We start from the raw sequence: 25,370 nt of genomic DNA, 5'->3' as shown, positions 1-25,370 counted from the left end.
GGGTCTCCCCTACCCAGGGACCCCCAACCTCCTAATCCCACCTTGCCTCACCCAGTGGCTACTGCCAGTCAGCAATGAGCCACTGCTCCCTGGGGCAGGCTGCAGTATAAGAGCCAGTCATCATAGGCAAGGGGGTAGGCTCTGCTGTCTTCCTCTACCACCCAGTACCGCAGGGGTGGGCCTAGGACCAGGCCCTGCAACCTGGGGGGTCGCCAGCCTAGAGCTTCCCTGCTTCTCTGGCCTTTCCCCAGCCCTGCTTCACTCCCAGGTACCTTTGCTACCGACAGCCAGGCCCTGCTCCCTCTAAGACCGTAGAGAGAGACCCTAGCTCCAAGCTAGCAGCCTTCTATAAGGACCTGCTGTGCTCTGTCTGGGGCATGGCCCCAGCTGTGCCTGCTTTCCCAAGCAGCCTGGCTCTTTCCTTACAGCCCCAACCCTCTCCCAGGGCTGGTCTTAACCCTGTCCAGGCTGGAGCAGGTAACCACCCCACTCCAAGGCCCTTGGGGGAGATAGTTTGTGTCTCCACAGGGGGCTGGACTGGCCCCATCTCTCAGCTGGGCCCGGGGGAGATGGTGCGTGTCTCCAAGGGGTCCTGGCCATGTCTCTTGGCCAGGCTTGGGGGAGATGGTTCGTGTCTCTGAGGGGGACTAGGCTGGCCACATCTCTCAGCTGGGCCCAGGGGGAGATGGTTCACATCTCCGCCTAGGGCTGGCCACTCCTCTCAGCCTAGCTGGGCCCTGTCGCTTTGCTGGGTGGGGCTGGGGTTGTTTATGCATGGTTCCTCTTTTCACACACAGCACAACTTTCAGCTCAGCCTCAGCGTGAGAGATCAGGGCAGCCTCTCCCGCTTCTGCCTGGGGCTGGGCACCATTCATGCCAGCAGCTCCTCATGACACACCCAAAGGGTTCTGACTGCTGGGGTGCCAGGACGGGACCTGCCTTGCTCCCTCAGGCTCCTGGCCTGAGTCTGATGTCCTGTGTGAGGGAGTCAGTGCCACCGTGGGTACCATGGCCCCAGCTGGGAGCCGTTTCACAGGCTGCACAAGTGGTTTTACTCAATATAGCACTGCCAGCCTCAGGCCCCAGGGACAGGAAGCCTCCCTTTCTCCTTGGGGTAACTCAAGCCCAGGCAGCGCCAGCTTCCCCGAACGCTGCGTGGCCTGCCCTGAGCTAGAGGAAGCTACAGTGGGGGAGGGGAGCTGAGCCCCCATGGCACAGCCAGTTGGGCTCCCTGCTGAGGCTGCCAGCACAGCTGTGTGCTGTAGTGTGGACACCTGCCCACCAGGAACCCGACTGAGATGCAGCAGCTCGTTTCACACGAGCCCGAGACAGCTGGCAAGTCAGGACCTCTTTGGCTGAATGAAAGCCAGGAGCCTGCGGGCCACAGGCCCATCTCCATTCTCCTGAGCCAACCTGCAGGGCCCTTAAAGCACCAGCACTTTTAAATGGGCCCAGCCCAGAGCCAACTCTGCTGGTGGTGACTACGATGCAAACTGCTCCTAATTTACCAGGCTTCTCAGCTCTTTCCAGACAGATCCCTTTCAAGAAACAACTGATTTAAGAAAGATCTTGTCAAAAGCCGTTGATCTGCAGGGCGGGGTGCTACAGCCTCCCTGGAAACAAAGCGCAGCTAACGAACAGAGGTTGAGGCAGTCCCACTCTGCTCCAGCCCAAATGCCCTCTCAGAGCCATGTTTCCACCTCCCCAATGACTGGGCTGGCACAACAATGCAGGACACAAGCCTGGCTCCTACACAGGCTGACGTGAGCCACGCTCCCTGCCCGGGTTCCTACCTGCAGTCACTCTGCCCTGCTGAGGGGAGGATGAAAGCTGCACCTCGGCAGAAGGGAGGGTCCCCTCCATGAACAGAGATGGGTATCGCAGGCCATGTGACACAGGGGAATTGTTATGGCAAAACACTTCTGTACCACCATTTTCCACCACAGACAATGACTCAGAGTTCAGGCTCCCCTGGCAGAGAGGGGTGGTTACTGGCGCTCTGTACAGAAAGCTGCCAGCCCCACAGTACAGCGCCTGTGTCAACATGCATCTGCTATGGAAATGAATCCCTGCTGCATGGGCCCATCGCTCATGCCTTGTACCCCCCCCTCCAGTGGGCACTGAGAACGCAGTGAACTCGTTGCAGGAATGAGCCTACTGTGCTGGGGGCTCCAGGAGGGTTTGCATGGCTCAGAGGGAGCAGGCAGCGCAGGGTGGCTGGCTGGACTCCTACTCCTGGTACCAGAGTCGTTCGCGGAACAGAAACAGAATGCCACAGGTTCCCCCTCACATGTGTGGGACTCACACCTGCCCCGCAGGGCACTGGTGATACTATTTGTAGGGTAGCGTGAAGGCCACTTCCCCAGGTTTCTTCTCCCCAGTCCAGAAACAGACGCTGACCTGTCTGCTGCTCCCAGGGGAGGGACCTGCTTTCCAGAGAGGCACACAGCTGCAGCTCTCCCTTGGGCCCCCCCAGGGGAACACGGTTTCCTGCCCCGGCGTCAGCCCCAGCTGCCTTGCACCCCAGCTCTCTGACGGCGCTTGGTGCTGAGCCCCGCAGGCTCTGGCAGGGACGGGGAGGGCAGCCCCCTCCCGGGGCAACTGCAGCCAGACTGACAGAGCAAAGCCCAGCAGCCACCGGCAGGCAGGGGAGCAGCAACACCTGAGGCGGGTCCTACCTGGAGTCTTGGTGGGGCTGGGACTGGGTGCCATTCCCTGGGCAGACAGCAGCGGCGGAAGGGCCAGGAGAAGGGCCAGAGCTGACACCTGCAGGGCCATGTTCCCAGACGGTCCCAGGGCAGAGCTCAGCCCCACACGTTCTGCCTCTCAGCTCAGCTCCTGTGTGAGCTCAGCGTGACAGAGACCAGTGACGAAAGGAAACAGCCAGACACACAGAAATCGTGTGTGGTGCAAGAGCTTCCTCCTTGGAGATGGAAACTCCTGTCAGAGCTGCTCTGGTTCCTCTCCGGGTGTGCTGGGGCCCCGCGTGGCTCCAGACCTGTTCTGGAACCTCGCTGCTCTGGGAGCTGTCAGACTTCTGAGGGGAACACAATCTGCTGCTTCCCCTCATTGCTGGGCCAGGACTCCTGGGTCCCTTTGGCCCATGCCCAGCTTGCAGCGCTGGGGTGGGGCAGTCAGGGAACGTGAGAGCAGCTGGGCCTTAGCGTTATAACGCAAGCCATGGACCAGAGTTCCAGGAAGGATGTGGGCTTCCAGGGTGCCAGCGGCTGCCAGATCATGGTACAGCTTGTGAATCCTGAGGTCCACAGGACAGGACTTACAAGGGTTTTTGAATCCTCCCCTCATCGGATGAGATGGCTAGGTTGTGCCAGGGCTGTGATAGGGAGCTGGTTTAGGATGGGTGCTCTGGAGAGCCCCATGGAGTCACTGCTCAGATGGTGTAGTGCCCCTGGAGTAGTGTCTCCCTCCTGCCCTACAGCTCACAGAGAGAACCCCATGATTTAGGGGGTAAGGACCTCCAAGCTCAGGAACAAAGTTCCCCACCTTTTTACTGCCACAAAGTGCTGGGCCAAAGATACTCCTTCCTCCTTGCATGGGTGCTGGTCTTCATCAGCCAGTGAAATCAGAGCCTGTGTCCCACGGGCCCGGGCTAGGAAAAGTTAAAGTACAAGCAGATAGTTACATGAACTAGAAGATAGTCACAGGACATCTGACACTGGACGCCATCATTGGCTGAGGCTTCTGAGAGCAAATGGGAAGAATGAGGAAAATACTGGCCAGAGAGTTGTGGGGAGCAGGAGTCCCTGGAGCACAGTCCCTGGTTCCGCCCCAGTGATTTCCTGGGCTTGGGGATGAACACAGGTGTGTGCTTAACGCACAGGGGGCTTTGGAGAGAGAGCTTTGCCAAGCACCTGCTACCCAAGGGTCTATGGGGTCATGTGGAGGCCTCAGGGGGACTCCTCAGTGCCCCCTGCCATGTCCAGTGTCCAGATGCTTAAGGAAGCACTCAAGAAAGGAGGCACAAGCCCAGCGTTCCCAGGAGGAAAGTGGTCAATGGACAATCCTCAGGATGAAGGCCGCAGAGTGGCAGCTGAGCAGAAGGGACTGTTGAATTCCTCCAACCCTTTTCTCTCTCAGGCAGGTGCGGTCGGGAAGCACTGGTGTGATGGAGTAGGGGCTGTCTGTGTGGGGAGTGGGAGAGCAGGGGAGGACTTTAGGGGATGGACGATGCCGGAGCCTGTAACCTGAGCTAGGTAAGGGAGGGGAAAGGTCAACACCTTTGCCCGGGAAGGGGACAAAGGAAGGGAGTGGCAGGAGGGAAGCAGTTTGAGTTTGGGCTTGGGGCTGTGTGGGTGGAATTCAGGGTATCCTAGCTAGGATCCAAGCACCCTGAAAGCCCAGAAGGACTCGGTGGAGGGGTCCTGACTGTGCCTGCAAGCTCTGCTGTAACCTGTGTTCCTGTTGTCCAATAAACCTTCTGTTTTACTGGCTGGCTGAGAGTCACTGTGGGTCCCAGGAAGAGAGGTGCAGGACTGGACTCCCCCACACTCCATGACAACTGGCAAACCTGACCCTCAGAGCCAACCTATGGCAAAGGTGGAGTAACTCATCCTGTGTCTGACTCCAGGGGATGGGCCAAGCCTCACTGGCGCTGGAGCAGCCTGGCATGCACTCCCTCCCCCTCTAACATGCTGCTGCAGTGTGCAGCTGGGACTCGGGGAGGAAGTGAAACTCTTCAGCATCTGGAGTCCTGAATTGTCTCCCTGTCATTCCCAGAACCGACTCTGTGCCTTGCGCTCAGCTTCCTCTTTTCTGTGCCATTGCGGGCTGGCCTGGGACTCCCTAGTGTGGAGCCTCACCTTGCTTTCTGCTGATTCAGCCAGTCCTCTCTGCCGTGCATTCCCTGACATGCATCTGCCTCCGTATGATCCAGACCGGGCGGGGAACTCAGCTTGCCTGACAAAAATCAACTTTTCCATAAAAAAATTGAACAAAAATAGTTTGATTTGGACAAGCTGCCACAATGCCTCATGGGAGTTGTTCTAATAGATTCATGGATTCCAAGGCCGGAAAGGACCATTGTGATCATATAGTCCGACCTTCTGCATAGCACATGCTTCTCTATAGGCTGGGCTCCCTAGTCACATTACATGTCCCATGATTAAGGCTCAGTGTTTGTCACAAAGCTCACAGACTTCTGCAGCAGTCTACACAGCTGGCCCGGGAGCCATCTGAGCAGCTTGGGCAGCCCTTGGACCAGTCTCAGGCCCCCCACCCCGCAGCAGCAGGAATTTAGGTGTGGGGGGACTCAGGACTGGGGATTGGTGTGGGGGGCAGTGCTTACCTGCAGGAGGGCTCCCTGGAAGGGCAACAGCAACTCCCCTCCCAGCTGCACAGGCTGCCTCCACCCGCATGCCAGCTCTGCCAACTGCCTCTGCATGCTGGTGGCTGAGTGATCACAGCGCCTGGAGGGGTTTGCTGCTTGTCACTGGCAAAACATTATGAGAGGCAGCCCAGGTTGGAGAGTTGAGGGGGCACAGTGATTCCACAGTTCCAGGTTGTACCCTGGAGATCCCATCACACTTGTAAGTTAAAAAGTGTGTTTTATCTGGGTTCCTAGAAAGCATCTCTCTGTACCTCTGCATTACTGTTAACACTTCTGCTCTCCCCACTGTTATAAACTCAACATAGATATTAATGTTTTCCAGTACGTAGGTGTAAACGTGCGCTGTTGGGGTTTGCCCCTCTCCAGGGCGGCTGGGAGCCAGGCCACCTCACTACCTGGGGCAACAAACAACAGTTCCGAGCTCAGACCTTTCAGGCAGGGGCTGAGCAAACAGTTCAGTATATTAAGCCCAGGCTCCTGGGCCTGAGCGTCGGGCAAGGGGGAGACTGCCACCCGTGAGTGGGGTGGCAGGGGGGACGCAGGCCCACCCACTCCTCTGTGTCCCAGCCCGGGGCCCGAATAGTGGCAGGCAGCCTGCTGCTATGTCAATGGGGATCCTGGCCGCAACACACTGACATTGACTCTGGGTGTGCTGCAGCCAGACTAGGGTCGGCTGCCCCCAGGCTACTTCCAACCTCCCCCTCTATCAGTACTTGTGTCTCAGCGGCATCTTCCGCAGCGTCCCACATCATGGACTCCTCGGGATACTGAGCAAGGGGTAAACTGGGCAGCTCCTCGGGGTCCCTTTGAACAGGCCAGCATAGGGGCTTTTCCAGCGCCTGGTCGGCGTCCAGGCTCCGCAAGTCCAGCCAGTCCTCGGGTTGGTCACAGGCGGCAGGAGTCTCCCCAGCAGGAGCTAAGGCACCAGCGTCTGGCCTCTCCGGGGGCCAGGCAGCTTCTGAGCCCTGGGGCTGGGCTTTTATACATCCTGCCCTGCACCTTGACCTCTGAGGGGCGGGCACAGGCTCCAGTGACTCTGCCCACTTTGGCATTTGTAAGGGCTCATCCCTCTCTGGAGTGGCTGGGAGCCAGGCCGCCTCACTACAGTAAGTATCTTGGCATCCAGCCATCAAAGCAATGAGCTGGTGTGCCTCAGTTTCTCCTTCCACACAGCACACCATGTTCATTATGATTTCTCTATTGTGACAAGCTTTAAGTCTATTTACAGGTGATAGCTGAGAAGCAGCATTACCATAAGGCTTCTTGACATTACATGTGTTCCCAGTTACCTTCTTAGCATGTCCAAAGACTTTTTCCAACAATTGTACATAATGTGTCTTATCACAAGGTTTGACATTAATACCGATTTTTTATAACAAATTGGCATTTTGCAGGTACCTTTATCATAGCACACCCTCTGTTCAGGCTGTTTGGTTCTGAGGGTGCTTTGGTCATGTAGCAGGGCAGCTGCCTCACTCCTGCAGAACAGGGGTTAAAAGCAGCCAAGCTGAGCTGATTTGGGAAGCAGCCACTGCTGTGGCCAGTTCAATTTGGGCCCAACTAGCCCTGATAAGAGAGCTGTGGACCAGGAGCTGGAAGAGTTTCTCTTCAGGCCTGGAAAGAGAAGTGCTGACTGTCACAGAGTCCCCGGGCAATGCTCTGGAACTGCTCCCCACAAAGCCAGGCAGGACCTTGGGGAGCCTCCTCTCCCTTGGAGCAGACTGTCTCCAGGGCAAGAAGCTCACACGGCTTCACCTCCTGGGTCTCTCCTTGGAGCATTCAGCATCCTCTGCCCCTCCGTGCGCTTCCCACAGCGAGCCCGCCCAGGCAGGGTCCTGGGGAAGCCACCGGGTCCTGTCCCCCCACTTTGCAGTCAGACATGACTCTCAGCCAGCCAGTAACACAGAGGTTTATTCGATGGTAGGAACACTCTAAAACAGAGCTTGTAGGTACAGAGAACCAGACCCCTCAGCTTGGTCCATTCTAAGGCCCAGCGAGCCAGACAAGCCCGTCTGCCCTCACACCCCATCCCCAGCCAGCTCCCAAACTCAAAACCCCCGCCAGCCCCTCTTTCTCTGCTGAGTTCCTTTCCTGGGCCAGGAGGTCACCTGACCTCTTTGTTCTCCCACACCTTTAGCATCCCCTGCAGGGGGGAAGGGCCTGGCCATTAGTTGCCAGGCAACAGAGGGTCAGCCAGAAACTGAGGCCCCCCCACAGTATTCAGAGGGAACATTAAGAGCAGCGTCACTTTGTCACATCTCTCTCCCCTTCGAGACCGAACTGAGTGAGGTCACTCCAGCCAGTGACCTGGGGAAGTTCGAACCCACCAACATTCCCATGGATGCCCCAGCATCTCCCCCATTCCTTGGTGTGAGTTACACCAGGACAGTCCAGTCTCACGCCCTCCCTTAGGTCGGGTGTGCTTGATGGCACTCGCAGGTCGCATGTGGGAAGGTTTATGTGGCTTGAACCCTTTTGCTACCCCAATACCCCTGGGGTTTAAATTGGGATTGGGTCTTCTCCCAGCACTCCAGTTTGGAGGCCTGCAAGTGGGGCTTGTCACGGAGTGTGGGGGAGTCCAGCCCTGCACCCCTCTTCCTGGGACCCACAGTGACTCTCAGCCAGCCAGTAAAACAGAAGGTTTATTGGACAACAGGAACACCGGTTACAGCAGAGCTTGCAGGCACAGTCAGGACCCCTCCACCGAGTCCTTCTGGGCTTTCAGGGTGCTTGGATCCTAGCTAGGATCCCCTGAATTCCGCCCACACAGCCCCAAGCCCAAACTCAAACTGCTTCCCTCCTGCCACTCCCTTCCTTTGTCCCCTTCCCGGGCAAAGGTGTTGACCTTTCCCCTCCCTTACCTAGCTCAGGTTACAGGCTCCGGTATCGTCCATCCCCTAAAGTCCTCCCCTGCTCTCCCACTCCACACACAGACAGCCCCTACTGCATCACATCTCTCCCCCCTTCGAGACTGAACTGAGCGGGGTCACTCTGCCCAGTGACCTGGGGAAGTTCAGGGCCCCCTCTCCGGGACAACGCATCCGCTGTCAGGTTGGCACTTCCCTTCACATGGACCACGTCCATGTCATAGTCCTGCAGGATCAGGCTCCACCTCAGGAGCTTGGCGTTGGCTCCTTTCATCTGGTGCAGCCAGGTCAGGGGAGAGTGGTCGGTGTACACGGTGAAGTGTCGCCCAAAGAGATATGGCTCTAGCTTCTTAAGGGCCCACACCATGGCCAGGCATTCCTTCTCGATGGCCACGTAGCTTTGTTCCCGGGGTAGCAGCTTCTTACTCAGGTACACGATGGGGTGTCTCTCCCCCTTTTCATCCTCCTGCATTAACACTGCCCCCAGTCCCGTGTCTGAGGCATCGGTGAACACCATAAAGGGTTTGTCAAAATCTGGGTTTGCCAGAACCGGGCCACTAACCATAGCCTCCTTCAGCGCCCGGAAAGCCTCCTGGCACTGCTCAGTCCAGATCATCTTGTCTGGCTTCCCCTTTTTGCACAGTTCAGTGATGGGGCCGGCTATGGCACTAAAGTGGGTCACAAACCTTCAATAGTACCCCGCCATCCCAATAAAGGCCTGGACCTGCTTTTTGGTTTGGGGAGCAGGCCAGTCTCTGATCACCTCCACCTTGGCTGGTTCCGGCTTCAGGCAGCCGCTCCCCACCCGATGGCCCAGGTAAGATACCTCAGCCATCCCCACTTTGCACTTCTCAGCCTTTACTGTTAACCCAGCCTTTCGGAGTCGGTCCAGGACTTGTTTAACCTGGGACATGTGGTCCTCCCAGGTCTGGCTGAAGACGCAGATGTCGTCAATATACGCCACGGCAAAACTCTCCATCCCCCTCAGTAGCTGATCCACCAGGCGCTGGAAGGTGGCCGGTGCTCCCTTGAGGCCGAAGGGCAGGGTCAGAAACTCATAGAGCCCCAGAGGGGTGATAAAGGCCGATTTCAGCCTGGCATCTGCGTCCAGCGGCACTTGCCAGTAGCCTTTGGTAAGATCCATAGTGGTGAGGTAACGAGCACCTCCCAGCTTGTCTAGGAGCTCGTCAGGCCTGGGCATAGGGTAGGCATCAGATATGATGATGGCATTGAGCTTTCGATAGTTCACACAGAACCGGATTGTACCGTCCTTTTTGGGAACCAGCACCACTGGCGAGGCCCAAGGGCTGGAAGACAGCTGGATCACCCCCAAAGCCAGCATGTCCCTGACCTCTCTTTCAAGATCCTGGGCAGTTTTCCCAGTGACCCGAAAAGGGGAGCATCTTATAGGAGGATGTGACCCGGTCTCCACCCGGTGGACTGTCAAATTAGTGCGTCCAGGCTGGTTGGAAAACAGCTGTCTGTACAGATGCAGCACCCCTCTGATCTCAGCGTGCTGGCCCGGGGTCAGTTGATCAGAGAGGGGCATCGCCTCCACCGGGGGAACCAGCTTTTGTCCCAGGGAATAGATCTACTAAGTGGTCATCTCCCTGCCCCTCCCAATGTCCACACACGGCCAACACCACATTCCCCCGTCATAGTATGGTTTCATCATGTTCACATGGTACACCCGATGGTGATGTGCCCGGTTTGACAGCTCCACCACATAGTTTACCTTATTCAGTTGCTTGATAACCTTGAAGGGCCCTTCCCAGGCGGCCTGGAGTTTGTTTCTCCTCACAGGGATGAGAACTATCACCTGATCTCCGGTGGCGAAGGCACGGGCCCTTGCCGTGCAGTCATACCAGACCTTCTGCCTCCTCTGGGCTCGGGCCAGATTCTCCCTGGCCAGGCCCATGAGCTCGGCCAGTCTTTCCCGGAAGGTCAGGACATACTCCACCACTGACTCTCCCTCGGGAGAGGCCTTCCCCTCCCATTCGTCCCTCATCAGGTCTAGGGGCCCCCTTACCCACCTTCCATACAACAGTTCGAAAGGTGAAAACCCGGTAGATTCCTGGGGTACCTCCCTGTACGCAAACAGCAGGTGAGGTAAGTACTTGTCCCAGTCCTGCGGGTGCTGGTTCATAAATGTTTTTAGCATCATCTTCAGCGTCCCGTTGAACCTTTCTACCAGCCCGTTGGACTGGGGGTGATACGCTGAGGCCCAGTTGTGCTGGACCCCACATTTCTGCCATAAGGACTGGAGCAGGGCCGACATGAAGTTGGACCCCTGGTCCGTTAAGACCTCCTTTGGGAACCCCACCCGGCTGAAAATTGTCAGCAGCGCATCTGCCACTGTGTCTGCTTCGATAGAGGACAAGGCCACCGCCTCGGGGTAGCGAGTGGCAAAATCCACCACCACCAGGATGTATTTCTTCCCTGACCGGGTCGTCTTGCTGAGGGGTCCCACTATGTCTATGAGTCTATGTCCATGGCCACCTTCTGGAAAGGTTCTTCTATGATGGGTAAAGGCCTCAAAGCCACTTTCTCCTTGTCCCGAGCCTTCCCAACCCTCTGGCACGGGTCACAGGATTGACAGTACTGTCGGACATGGGTAAAGACCCCAGGCCAGTAAAAGTTCTGTAGCAGCCTCTGCCTGGTGCGCCGGATTCCCTGGTGCCCTGCGAGAGGGATGTCATGGGCCAGGTACAGCAGCTTGTGACGAAACTTCTGGGGAACCACCAGCTGCCTCCTGATCCCCCATGACTCTACTTCCCCTGGGGGAGCCCATTCTCGGTACAGGAACCCCTTCTTCCACAGGAACCTCTCCTTGCAACCTCTCCTCATGGTCTGTACCGCACTAAGGTCAGCCCGGTCCTGGTGCTTCTGCAAGGAGGGATCTTTCTGCAACTTGGCCTGGAACTCAGCAGCTGGGACAGGGATGGGGACCGGCTCTCTCTTGCTGGCTGGGTCTGAGGCCGCAGCCTCTCTTCACCGTGCCCCTGGGCATTCCCCGCCCCCTGGGTTAGGGTCCTGCACCTCGGGTCGAGTACCTTCCCCGTTGTCGGGGTGCAGTGCCCTTTGCCGACTCTGACTACGAGTCACGACCTAAATATCAGTGTACCCCCACATCCTTGGGGCCCTCCTTGGCCCCCCATTTCAGGTGTACCCTTGCCACGGGCACCTTGAATGGGGTCCCGCCTACGCCCATCAGGGTCAGGTAGGTGTCAGGCACCATCCGATCTGAGGCCACTACCTCGGGCCGGGCCAACGTCACTTCTGCGCCCGTGTCCCAGTACCCAGTGACCTTCCCCCCATCTACCTCCAGGGAAACAATGCACTCCTTCCGGAGGGGCAGCCCCGCGCCCACCCGGTAAACCAAAAACCCGGAGCCTGGAGCATCCACAGGTGGTATGTTGCCAGCCCCCCTTTCCTGGGAATGTAGCCCCTCCTCTGATTGGGTTTTTACCCAGTACACCCTCTGCGGGTTGGGTCTGCTTGGTCTGTCCCTGAGCTTGGGGCACTGGGCCCGTATGTGACCTCGTTGGCCACAGCGATAGCAGTCCATGTCTCGTGGGTCCCCTTGAGTGGGTTGGAGGGACCTGCCGCTAGATGTTCCCCTTTTGGGGGGGTTCTCCATAGGACCCCGCTGGGAGGTCCCATGATGACTCTCTCTCTGCGTTGAGGCAGGCCTGCTCCTTCGAGACTCCTCCCTGCCATCCCCTGCCCGACTGTCCACAAATTGGTCGGCCAGCTGGCCTGCGTGCTGCGGGTTCTCCGGCTTCTGGTCCATCAACCACAGCCTCAGGTCGGACGGGCACTGCTCGTACAGGTGCTCCAGTATGAATAGGTCAAGCAGGTCCTCTTTAGTTTGGGCCCCAGCTGTCCACTTGCGGGCATACCCCTGCGCCCGGTTGACCAGTTGTAGGTATGTGACCTCACGGGTTTTACGCTGGCTCCGGAACTTTTTCCGGTACATCTCAGGAGTCAGCCCAAACTCGCGGAGCAGGGCCTGTTTGAACAGTTCGTAGTCCCCTGCCTCCGCCCCTTTCAGTCGGCTGTACACCTCCACGGCTGTGGAGTCCAGTAAGGGGGTGAGAACTGCGATCCTGTCTGCAGGGTCAACCCTGTGCAGCTCGCAGGCATTCTCAAAGGCCGTCAGGAAGGTATCTATGTCCTCCCCCTCCTTACGCTGGGGCAGCAAGTGCTTATCAAAGCTCTTTGTAGGCTTGGGTCCCCCCTCACTCACCGCAGCTGGGGCCCCACTGCTCATCAGCTGGGCCAGGTCCAGCTCATGTTTACGCTGTTTCTCCTTCTCCTCCCGCTCATGTTTACGCTGTTTCGCCTTCTCCTCCAGCTCTCGCCTCTTTAACTCGAGCTCCTCCCGTCTCAGCTCCCTTTCATATTCCAGCCGCATCCGCTCCACGGATGCCGAGCGTTGCCGGGAGGATCCCCTGCTGGGGGGTGAGCTTCACTGGTCAGATCCCCTGCTGGGGGGTGAGCTTCACTGGGCAGATCACCTGCTGGCCGGGGGTGTCACGGTGCCCTCGGTATACACTGGGCTCCTCCCCGCCCTTCCCCTAGGCCTAGGAAGGGGGGGTCTCGGGAAGCCCTCGTCCGCCGGCTGACCACTTTCAGCGGGGACAGACACTGGTGCCTGCGCTGCATCTGCCCGGCTGCTTTCCTCAGAGACAGTCCCGCAGGAGGAAATAAGGAAACAGATCAACAGAGCCAGACGTGTACCCAGAAGCCTCCTACTTCAAGACAAACCCAAGAAAGAAACCAACAGGACTCCACTGGCCATCACATACAGTCCCCAGCTAAAACCTCTCCAACGCATCATCAGGGACCTACAACCCATCCTGAACAATGATCCCACACTTTCACAGGCCTTGGGTGGCAGGTCAGTCCTCGCCCACAGGCAACCTGCCAACCCGAAACATGTTCTCACCAGTAACTGCACACCGCACCATAGTAACTCTAGTTCAGGAACCAATCCATGCAAAAACCTCAATGCCAACTCTATCCACATACCTACACCAGCGACACCATCACAGGACCTAACCAGATCAGCCACACCATCACCGGTTCATTCACCTGCACATCCACCAATGTAATATACGCCATCATGTGCCAGCAATGCCCCTCTGCTATGTACATCGGCCAAACTGGACAGTCTCTACGGAAAAGGATAAATGGACACAAATCAGACATTAGGAATGGCAATATACAAAAACCTGTAGGAGAACACTTCAACCTCCCTGGCCACACTATAGCAGACCTTAAGGTGGTCATCCTGCAGCAAAAAAACTTCAGGACCAGACTTCAAAGAGAAACTGCTGAGCTTCAATTCATCTGCAAATTTGACACCATCAGCTCAGGATTAAACAAAGACTGTGAATGGCTTGCCAATTACAGAACCAGTTTCTCCTCCCTTGGTTTTCACACCTCAACTGCTAGAACAGGTCCTCATCCTCCCTGATTGAACTAACCTCATTATCTCTAGCTTGCCTGCATATATATACCTGCCCCAGGAAATTTCCACTACATGCATCTGACGAAGTGGGTATTCACCCACGAAAGCTCATGCTCCAAAACGTCTGTTAGTCTATAAGGTGCCACAAGACTCTTTGCTGCTTTTACAGATCCAGACTAACACAGCTACCCCTCTGATACTGAGCATGTAATGTGAGAACCCAGGAAGGGGCTAGAGGCCAGATGACACCTTTGTTCAGGAAGCTGAACAAAGGCTGGGGGAGGAGAGGCTGGGGAGAGAGAGTTTCAGGAGCTGGCTGGGGAATGGAGGGAAGGACAGACAGGGCTCTGGCCCCCCAAGGGGGCTGTGGTGCTCCTGGGACCCCAAGATGGATCTAATTGGGGAGGATCCTGTTGTCTGTGCCTGCAAGACCTGTCTGGGACTGTGTTCCTGGCATCTAAATAAACCTTCTGCTTTACTGGCTGGCTGAGAGTCACAGTGAATCACAGGAAGCCGGGGGTACAGGGCCCTGACTCCCCCACACTCCGTGACAACTGGTGGTAGCGGTGGGATGTACTGCACCCCGTGGACGGTGCTTTTGCAGTAAGTGACTGGGGAGCAGGAAAACGAAGGGGGATTAACAGGGACCAGGTGTGCTGAAGAGTCAGAGAGAGACGGTTTCAGGGGGTTATTAACCCCTGAGAGTGAGTGACCAGCGAGAAGGACTGTTGGAGTAACAGGGTCCCCCTGAGGACTGCAGCGAGCAGTCTCAGGGATGGAGGAGCTTGCTGCTCGACCCTGGGAGAAAGAAGGATTTTTGCAGTAGCAGGGTTCCCCAGGGGATTGCAGGAGCAGTCCCAGGGGTGGAGGAGTCTGCAGCTCAACCCTGGCAGAGAGGGGGGTCACCTGAAGAAGGGCTGGTACATGAGGGGTCTCCCTGGAACAGTGGAAAGCTGAGTGCACAGGCGGGCAAGTGGCCAGCAGGAAGATGTATGCTAAATGCCTTAAGAGCAACCTGGTGGAGATGTGCAGGCAGAGGGGGCTGTGCATTGGGAGGTCCACCAAAGAACAGCTAATTGCCCGGCTGGAGGAGAAGGATCGCTCGGGTGAATGGAGCTTGGTCCCTGAGGGAAGCTGCCCAGCGGACGCAGCATGGGCCCCGGGGCCTGACATGGCTGGGAGGAGCCAGACTGCTGCTGAGGACATCCTGAGACCCTGCCTACCTATACCTAGGGGAGGGGTTGAGGGAAGCCCAGTGAATACCGAGGGCACCCTGACCCCTGCAGCCAGCAGGGGATCGTCCTGGCAGAGCTCTCCGTCCCTGGAACAGATGCGGCTGGAATATGACAGGGAGGTGCTGGCCTCAGATCGGGTGGTGCCCAACACCTACCTGACTCTGACAGGGGTGGGAGGGACCCCATTCAAGATGCCCATGGCGAGGGTACATCTGAAGTGGGGGGCCAAGGAGGGCCAGGAGGAAGTGGGGGTATACCTGCATTTGCCCTCTGAGGTATTGATGGGGGGGGACCTGGAGGACTGGCCCAGCAACCCCCAGGGTGCCCTAGTTGGGACCCGTAGCCAGAGCTGGCGAGGGGCACTGTTCCCTGACAACGGGGAGGGGGCCTGGCCCGAGGGGGAGGGAACGCCCAGGGACATGGCTCAGGGAGGCTGCAGCTTCAGACCCAGCCAGTGAGAGAGAACAGGTGTCCCAGCTGCTGAGTTCCAGGCCGAGTTGCAGAAAGATCCCTCCTTGCGGAAGCCCAGGGACCTGGCTGACCTCAGTGTGGTACAGACCATGGGGGGAGGTTGCCGGAAAAGGTTCCTGTGGGAGAAGAGGTTCCTGTACCGAGAATGGGCTCCCCCAGGGGAAATGGAGTCGGGGGGATCAGGAGGCAGCTGGTGGTACCACGGAAGTATCGCTGCCAGCTGCTGTGCCGGGCCCATGACATCCCCCTCTCAGGGCACCAGCACCCCACCCATCTGGCTGACAGCTCTCCAACCCTTCCTTCTCTGAGCTTTGTCTCTTTCCCAGGCCAGGAGGTCACCTGATCCCTTTGTCTCCAACACCTTCAGCTGGCACCTTTGCAGAGGAGGGGCCCAGGCCATCAGTTGCTAGAAGACAGAGTGTCAGGCATTTTGGTACACTGGCCCTTTGCTCTGCAGCAACCATACCCCCTTATCACACCACCCAGACACTCAAGAACTGCATGGAGGAACCTGAGGCACCAACACCATATTTAGAGAAAATATTAAGAACATTCCCAGTTCATCACACCTTCTTAAGAAGATGGTGATAGGCCGTCACTTCACCGTTCCCAAGTTGCTCTGGACTCACAGGCCTGTGTGCTTTTGGCTCCCCCATGGTTTGCAGGAAGAACCCCTGGTGTTCTAGCCCTTTTCATGGTCACCACCTCTTTGCCAGGGTCGAGCTGCAGACTCCTCCACCCCTGGGACTGCTCCTACAATCCCCAGGGGAACCCTGTTACTGCAAAAATCCTTCTCTCTCCCAGGATCGAGCAGCAAGCTCCTCCGTCCCTGAGACTGCTCGCCGCAGTCCTCAGGGGGACCCCGTTACTCCAACAGTCCTTCTCGCTGGTCACACACTCCCAGAGGTTAACTGCCCCCTGAAACCGTCCCTCTCTGAGCCTTCAGCAAGCCTGGTCTTCATTATCCCCCCTTTGTTTTACTGCTCCCCACTCACTTACTGCAAGCAGCGCCATTCACAGGGTGCAGTACGTCCCGCCGCTGCCACCAGTTGTCACGGAGTCACCGGGCGATGCTCTGGAACTGCTCCCCACCAAGCCAGGCAGGACTTTGGGGAGCCTCCTCTCCCTTGGAGCAGACTGTCTCCAGGGCAAGAAGCTCACACGGCTTCACCTCCTGGGTCTCTCCTTGGAGCATTCAGCATCCTCTGCCCCTCCGTGCGCGTCCCACAGCAAGCCCGTCCCAGTGGGGTCCTGGGGAAGCCACCGGGTCCTGCACCCCCACTTCGCAGTCAGACGTGACTCTCAGCCAGCCAGTAACACAGAGGTTTATTCGATGACAGGAACAGGGTCTAAAACAGAGCTTGTTGGTGCAGAGGACCAGACCCCTCAGCCGGGTCCATTCTGGGGCCCAGCAAGGCAGCCACCCATGTCTGCCCTTGCTTCCCGTCCCCAGCCAGCCCCAAACTGAAACCCCCTCCAGCCCCTCCTCTCTGGTCTTTGTCTCTTTCCCGAGCCAGGAGGTCACCTGATCTTTGTTCTCCCACATCTTTAGCATCTTTCAGGGGGGGAAGGGCCTGGGCCATTAGTTGCCAGGAGACAGAGGGTCATCCAGAAACTGAGGCCCCCACACAGTATTCAGAGGAAACATTAAGAACAGCCCCACTTCCTCACACTGCCTGCCTGAGAGGAGGTACCAGAAGCGTAGCAGTGCTGGGGAAGGGAAAAGGGAGCTCGGGAGCTCCAGCCTGGTAACCCCCCAGGCTGCAGGCCTCGTTGAATGCCTACAGAGATACTAGGGTACAGAGGGGCGGCCTAGGAATAGGCAAAGGCAGTAGATCTGTGACAAACTGTGAAAACAGTCTGCTCCAAGGAAGAGGAGGCTCCCCAAAGTCCTGACTGGCTTTGTGGGGAGCAGTTCCAGAGCATTGCCGAGGGACTCCATGACAAGGTCCTACCCCAATGATTGCTCATGATGTTGGCCTTTACACTGCAGTCAGCCCCAGGGAGCAGGGACTGGATGGTGACTGGCAGCACCCACTGAGGCAAGGTGGGTTTAGAGGGTTGGAGGTTCCCCAGGGAGGGGAGACCCAGAGCATGGAGCCAGAGAGTGGGAGTACTGCTGGGGCAGAACCCTGAGGTAAAAGGGCACTGGGGTCTGAGAGGGACACGGGGCCAGCAGCAGGTGAGACCCCACCCTGCAGAGGGTGTCCGTATGGTGGAAAAGAGCTAATTCCAAGACAAGAAGCTGGCGGCGCCACACTTGGCTTCATTTGGCTACAGGTCAGTACCCATTGTGTCTTTTCCTTCTTGAACCTGTTGCCGGCACAGATAATGCCTGAGACCAAGCAACAGTGTTTCGTTGCCCGGTGTACTTCACGCTAATAAACACACCAGGGTGGAGAACAAACAAAGTTTATTTGAGATCTCAAAGTGGTGCAAGGAGACAAACGCCTCAAATCATGCACCCCTACACAAGCGGCTTTTCCCTTTGTATAAGTTTTTTTTCCTCCCCTCCTCCTCCTCCTCCTTCCTCCCCCTGTAGCAGTTACATAAGTGCAGGTGCATTAAGTAATCTTGGCCGCGGCAGCTCGTTTTCCTTCTGCAAGTTATCTTGTCCTTCTGTTAAATGTGCACAGGCCTTATCATCACTGCTTTAGACCGGTTTGAGCTGTGCTGCAACTGATAACTTACCGTTACACATTTCATTTCACAGCTGCTAGCTTTCTAGATCAAGTAGAGTTCAACATGGAGGAGCTTTGGTTCATTGAGGCCTAGATTTATGCCTAGTGACACCAACAACTCCCTCCTTTGAGAATACTTAAACTTTTGGCTGAGTTTTTTTATACTTTGAGGACAAAAAGCGATTAAGCTCTAGGGAGCTGGAGTGCTTTACAGCAAGCAAGCAAGAGGAGAGTAACGACACACAACACCACACCAGTGAGCAGGAGGCGAACAATGCCTCCCCCTAGTTCCCCAGGTTGGGTAACCAGCCCCAGAGGGAATCAGATTTAGTGGGTTTCCTTTCCTGGGCCTTCCACTGTTCAAAAGCCTTTTTGGCAGACAGGACGTGCTTGTTAATATTTTTTGTGTTTTGTGGGACATAAGTACAGCATTCATCCCCTATAAGGGCACACACCCTGCCCTGTGAAGCCACACTTCCACCCAGGAAGTGTCCACGTATGTCTCCATGATCACAGATTAGATGGTATTCCTGATGCGTCTGTAAGGGCAGTGGGCCAAGTCTGGTACTCAAGATTACTTTGAATGGCCATCAGCTGGTCATTCAGGAAATCCCAAATTTTTAAACATACTAGATTTTACTGCAATGCCTTTTCAGCCTTAGTTATATTTAATACTATTTTTGTTGGTGTAGTACTATATTACATTTGTTATTAAACTATTTTTAGGTACTTTTAAAAGGCATTAACATTAAAAACATAGGAAGGGGTTATATTACTAGTCACTGGAATGGTTTTTAATACGGGTAAAATTTCTAGTGGCAGAATAAACTTTTTGGGTACTTGTTATTTAAAATCCAATTAGAGAGAGCAATATATGCTGAGGGATTTATTCAGAACACAGGGCACAGCCTGTAGAATAAACCCCAAAATTCAATTAATACCACATTTTCAAGCATGGGTCCCACAAATGTCCTCCCGCGAGTGTATAATTTTTTGTTTCTTCACCAGGGTCAGTTTTGAATGTCCTTTTTAGTCAGGAATTTCTGGACTTAATGGCAATTTCAGTGGACTGAGTGTTCCTTCTTCCCTGAAACAGTCGTGGTTCAGCATCCTACAGGGGAGAGGTTACCAGCACATCACCCTGTAATAGTTTGATTTTTTTAGAAAAATTCAAAGGCACAGTAGATCTGTCAGTGGACAAGGGAGAGGTTACTAGCACTTCACCTTGTACTTTTTCCCTGCTGTCCAGAAGGCACAGTGGAGCTAGAAAGAGAAATAGGCTAATTATTAGTAGGCGAATTCTCCCGATGTGGAGGGGTCTTTTTGCAGTGAGAATTATGGGTACAGGCAGTCAGTCTTTGGCACTTCACAGCGGTGTTGGTAGTCAGAAGCACTTAATAAGGGCCTTTCCAGCGTGGAGCCAGAGCAGTCTTTTGTTGGTGGACCTTTACATTGATTCCGTCTCCTGGTTCCAAGGAGTGGCAGGGCTGCTAGGGTTTTTGGGTAGCGCTTCTTTACCTGTGAGAAAAGAAACCTAACACACTTCATTAGTGCCTAGCAGTGTTTTGCAAACCTTATAGCTGAGTGGGCAAATTCAAGCTCTTCTTTTTCTGGTTGTTAGCCAAGTTTTAACTGTGAGCAGTGTCCTTGAATGGAGTCAGTGTCTTATTTATAGCCTGAGCTTGCTAGCTAATTAATTTTTTTTCAGTTAATTTATTTTGTTTTTTGTTTTTGTTTTTGGCTTTTTTTAACCTGCAAAGGAAACGTCCCCTTTTTACTTTTACACCTCTTTTTTAACAATGAACACATACACATTGTTATTATACAGTACATTAGTTTTATTATTTAATATATGCCACACATACTTTTTTTACTAAAATAACCTTATTACAGAACTTTGGAGCAACAAGCTAGAGCAAACACACCCACTTTGAGGAGTTCATTCAATTCAACCTTTAGTTCAATAGCTTTTCACCATCCCCAGCCCTCTGGCTAGAAATCTGAGGTAGCCAGAAAGATCCCATGTACAATATGGGGAATGGGTTAACTTTTTATGTCTTTGCTTTTAAAGACTGTTGGTATGCAAATTTTAACAACAATTTTTGCAATTAACAATTTGGCCAATGAAGGTTTTTTTTCTTACTTAAGGAAATGCATTAGACTTTAGTATATCACATTCTTTTGATTTATTTAAACACTTTGTATTCCAAGTTGAACAAAACCAGTATCAGAGGGGTAGCCGTGTTAGTCTGGATCTGCAAAAGCAGCAAAGAATCCTGTGGCACCTTATAGACTAACAGACGTTTTGGAGCATGAGCTTTCGTGGGTGAATACCCACTTCCTCAGATGCATTTTAATTTAACCTTTAACAAGTATCTGCATTTTAATTTAACCTTTTTGTTTGATTTTAAACTAGACTATTTTATGAAAATATTAAACACAACAATTCCAGCCACAAGACAAACACTACAAGACAGCACATAGAACACAAAACATAATTCCTATTTTGTCAGTAAATGCATGGTACGTTGAATGCTGTTCAGCTGGCATTAGGTTTTTTTGATTATCTGAAAGACAAAAAAACAGAGGTCTACCCCTTCTAGGCAGACAATTATTGCTTAAAATATACAAATACCCTTGTTGACTTCAGGCAAAACAGAGGAATTACCCCATATTTTCTTGTATTTGTTTTATAGGCTGCCAGGTTTTCAATTACATAACACTGTGTACATTCTTCAGCTAATTCAACTAAATTGTTCATAGCCAAACCAAATGATTGCAATCCAATAATTTCTTTGCCTGAGTTTATTTACAAACATTTTACAGACACCAAGAACTTTTTTTTTTAGCATTTTTACAAAGTTCAACTGCTGTTTCCTCCAGCAACTACAGAGTTAATTTTTCACTTTTTCTTAAATTACTTGCTTGTCTCCCAGCAGCCACTTTTATTAACTTAACTCACCATTCCAAGTCAGTCCTGGGTATTTGAAATCCCCATGCTTACACTTACTGACTCCTTCCTTCCACTGCACCCTTAAAGTTTTTCAACCTGTTTTCTAATCTCTTTGTCTGTTGCCTGCCCGCCTGGGCCCTACCCTGCTTTTCTTGCTGAACCATCCCTTCCATGGGCACCAACTTGTTTCACTACCAGTTTAGCTAGGAGGGTGGGCTTCTTAACTAACCCTCACCCCTCCTGGTCTCTTCCCTTAAACATTTTTACTTACAAGACTACCCGAGTTCTCCCTCGTGAGGCTTGTCACCTGGACAAAAACACATGGCCCATTGGGCAAAGGCCATTTACTTAACATATAATTTAAAGGACTATTTTTAGAGGGTTTACCCAGAGACTCATTCATCTGTTTGACACTTAAACAGAAAAGAGAATTACACAGAGAGCAGAGGGAATTACAGTCTAAGCCAGACTTTCCCACTTCTATACACTGACCGCTACAGGGGACGGGACAGAAGGATCTCAGTTCGACCTTCGAGCTTCCTCGCACGCATGGCTTCCACTCCGAGGAATTACGAACGAGAGGTTCAGTTCCACCAACACTCCTAATGCCCAAATGAACAGAGCAGAAAAACAACAGTAACCGGTTAAACAGAACAGAACCAGAACCAGAACCAGATAGCGTTTCCTTATTCTATTAGGGCTCATTTTTACTTATGCAGTTCTCAACATATAACACCAACAGTACCAAGCAAAGCAAACATAAAATAACAAGGGTAAAACAAATAGATGGTGTAAATTCTGCAGGGCTCCCCCCTTCTTAATTGCTCACCAAACTGTGACAAATTTCTGTTACCAATCTATCCCTCATAGACTCATAGACTCTAGGACTGGAAGGGACCTCGAGAGGTCATCGAGTCCAGTCCCCTGCCCTCATGGCAGACCAAATACTGTCTAGACCAGGTCAGGTCATCAGGCTGACACTACAGGATCATTGGGGGAAGATAAAGAAAGCACACCATATAACTGAATTTTTAAAGCTCCATTAATAAAATAATAGAGTGTTGGGAACGCTCCCACATCACTCAAGAAAACATTAATGCCCCAGGCCCTAAGCCCTTTTCATACTCACACACGTACGTCCAGACTGGCCACTTCTATGTATAATGTTCAGAGAAGGGGGAGAGGTGGACAGGAGATTATCCTGTATACAGCTTGTCCAGAATTTCCAGCATGCTTCTGCTCTTGGGAGGGCTGTTCTCTTACACCTTGGAATCTCCTGCGGCGTCTCTTCCAGAGATTCCAGTCCAGGTCGGCTGCCTGTGGCTTCTTTGTGTCACCAAGCCACACCGGCTCCGGGGTCACAAAGGCACACCGTTGGATCTTACTGGACAGTTAAGCTTTGCAAATGTAATCTCAGTTCTGTAACTTATATTGCCTTTGGTTCGCCTCTGTCAGTTTTCCTTTTTTCACAGCCAGCTGGGGCCGAAAGCAGTTTTTCTTTGTACTTAGCATAATCTGCGTTGATTCTTGACCTTGAAAGCAGAGCAACTTTCTTTTTATCCCTGGACCAAGCTGAATTTCAGATTAACCCATTCCTTTCCTTAATAGACAAATTTGCTCACGCTGTGTCAGGACTTTTTGGTGATTAAACGCTCCTCTTAGATGCATGATTTTATTTAGATTGAAGGTACCTTCTAGTGGGCACTGTTTAGATGGATTTTCACGCGTTTAAATATTCCAATTCTCTAAATACCTGCAGGTTGATGAACCATAATGTACGTACATGAAATATGCGGGAGTACCCTTAGGGGGTGAGATGGAATGTTTAGACTGGCGCCCCCCCCCATTTTCCACTTACACACACAGGGAGGGTGCCCTGTCCACGCTAGCGGCTCATAAACTAAGGATTTTTCCCTACAGCGTGCTCACACAGGAGAGGCTAACGAGGATGGCCACGACCCTCCTACACCTCCCTTTAGCAAAGAGCGTCGGCTAGTCTCTGGGAGATGGCGCCACTTACTCTGATTGCATCCAGTGAGATGATCAGACTGTCAGTAGCCCACACGGAAAGGAAAGGGGAAGGGAAGATGGGTACACACGCTCCTAGACCCAGGTAGCTTCCTCACAGGGCGATGCCAGGCTGAGTCAGCCCACCGTGGGTCGGATCTCCTAAAGATCCACTGGTTACCAGGCTTGCGTTAGAGTAGTCCTGGTCACGAGCTTTCGCTTCACAGGGTACTCTGGGCATCTTCCGGTAACAGTCACTCACACTGGCCCCCAGTACCCTTCTGCATCTGATCTTGCTTTTTAGCTACAACAGGGAGAGAGTGCACTAGGACACAGGCTCTCCCCTTTCTAGACAGGTCCCTCCTTTGTCCCTGCACTATCCCTAACCTGCTTTTGAATCCTTGCACTCCGCCAGACAGGGGGAAGAACAGGAGCTACGGTGGGGGATTTTTTTTACAAGAGCTCTCCATACAAACAGCTTCAGAAGCTACCCGTTCACTGACAAAACAGGAGTAATTGGAGGATCGTGTTATAATTAAGTGATCCTTCTGGTGGCCACCTTTCTGGTCCTCTAGTTGATATTGAGGCCAGTCTACTGTACAGAACTTTTTCAGTTTATTCTTAGTCATCGGATCCGAGCCAAACACCTTCCAATTCACTAGAATGCATTCTAGGGGGTGTACACCGTACCTGGTGCCCCACACCATGCCCTTGACCCATTATATGGCACTCTATGGTCTAATGAGAATTACGACGACTGGGCGTCCCCAGCCTCGAATTGCAACGACTGGGTGTCCCCAGCCTCGGGCACAAGTCCACACTACTGGACTGTTCCTACCTTATCCAAGGGACCGGTTCCTCACTGTCGCCCTCAACTCCTTCTCCACTACTCGAGCGCGTTGCATCGTTGTGCCCTCCGGGGTCGGTCGAACTGCGTCTCTGCCGAGTCCCTTGGTGAAGTCACCGGTGCGCGCTGGGTGTCGGTCATCGCCGCAATCCGTTGACCACCAGGAGGGATCCGGGCAAGGCTAATTTTAGCCTCGAGCCCACCCAGGGACGCCAAGAACTGTTGCCGGCACAGATAGTGCCTGAGGCCAAGCAACAGCGGTTCATTGCCCGGTGTACTTCATGCTAATAAACACACCAGGGTGGAGAAGCAAACAAAGTTTATTTGAGATCTCAAAGTGGTGCAAGGAGACGAACGCCTCAAATCACGCACCCCTACACAAGCGGCTTTTCCCTTTGTATAAGTTTTTTTTTCTCCCCTCCTCCTCCTCCTTCCTCCCCCTGTAGCAGTTATGTAAGCGCAGGTGCATAAGTAATCTTGGCTACGGCAGCTTGTTACTAAGTTTTCCTTCTGCAAGTTATCTTGTTCTTCTGCTAAAAATGCACAGGCCTTATCACTACTGCTTTATACTGGTTTAAGCTGTGTTGCAACTAATAACTTACTGTTACACATTTAATTTCACAGCTGCTAGCTTTCTAGATCAAGTAAAGTTCAACATGAAGAAGCTTTGGTTCACTAAGGCCTAAATTTATGCCTAGTGACACCAACAAACCTTTGCATGTAATGTATTGGCTTTCCTTTCACTACAGCGTCCCCATCTGTTTGGGTTTGTAATCCATTCCTGTCTCTGGGATTCTGATCACTCAGGTCTGGTGAGATAAGGGGGATCCTGTATACTGGCTGGCACTTCCTGGAGCTGTCTCCCAATGCCAGGACTGTACATATGCACAAACTCCATCTCCTCTCTTGGGGTTACCATGTGTTCCCAACTCCCAGCACTGGGTCCTTCCCTGCCGCCTCTTCCTAGAAGGTTGTGATCTGTGGTCTCTGGGTTAAGAGTGCTTGCTCTTTGACGGGACATTTCTGTTCCCAGTAGCTGTCCCTCAGCAGCTTACTGTGTCTTACCAGCCGGGGGAAGTCTCCTTCCCCTCTGCCAGCTGGGTCATTTGCATGCTTATAGACAGCTGCTTCCTGGAAGCCTCCTGGACTCAACTTCCTGCATCTTGATTTAGAGACAGGACCAGTGTTATGACAAGGTTCTGGTTTGCTGGTTATGATTATGCTGTCTGGGTGCATGTATCATTTTTGTATTTAAAGTTACAAGTATTAGCTCTAGACTGTCTGTGTTTCACACTTGTGCTGTGCTTTGGGTGACACCCCAGACAATTTGGCTTCAGCTCTGCCTGGCCTGCTTGATGGCCCATTAAGGACCATCAGCTACACAACTGACCCATTGAGAGAAGCAGATACACTTTGTGACTCAGCAGGGCAGGGACAGGCCTATGGACAGAACTCAGGTTTTTCCAGGCCACGTGCTGGGTAGCTT

At 53.5% G+C, this 25,370-nt stretch overlaps 1 protein-coding gene and 1 long non-coding RNA gene across 4 annotated transcripts in view; both read right to left on the bottom strand.

Moving 5' to 3' along the window:
* Positions 1-2,856, bottom strand: part of LOC115653541 (receptor-type tyrosine-protein phosphatase U-like) — a 114,939-nt gene extending 112,083 nt beyond the window's left edge. For all 3 annotated transcript variants that reach the window (XM_030566932.1, XM_030566934.1, XM_030566935.1), the window contains exon 1: positions 2,679-2,856. In XM_030566932.1, the coding sequence (XP_030422792.1) occupies positions 2,679-2,778 (100 nt within the window). In that variant the 5' untranslated portion in view covers positions 2,779-2,856. The remainder of the gene's footprint in view (positions 1-2,678) is intronic.
* Positions 2,857-19,054: 16,198 nt separating this feature from the next.
* LOC115653549 lies at positions 19,055-19,443 on the bottom strand. Its single transcript, XR_004000945.1, has 2 exons — positions 19,302-19,443; positions 19,055-19,188 (listed from the first exon to the last, which is right to left on the bottom strand). It is a non-coding gene; the product is annotated as an uncharacterized LOC115653549 (long non-coding RNA).
* Between the last annotated feature and the right edge of the window lie 5,927 nt (positions 19,444-25,370).

The sequence above is a fragment of the Gopherus evgoodei genome, chromosome 6, assembly GCF_007399415.2.
Source record: "Gopherus evgoodei ecotype Sinaloan lineage chromosome 6, rGopEvg1_v1.p, whole genome shotgun sequence".
NCBI lineage: Eukaryota > Metazoa > Chordata > Testudines > Testudinidae > Gopherus > Gopherus evgoodei.
Note: the sequence above shows the minus strand (reverse complement) of the source record. Positions and strands in the feature narration are given on the sequence as shown.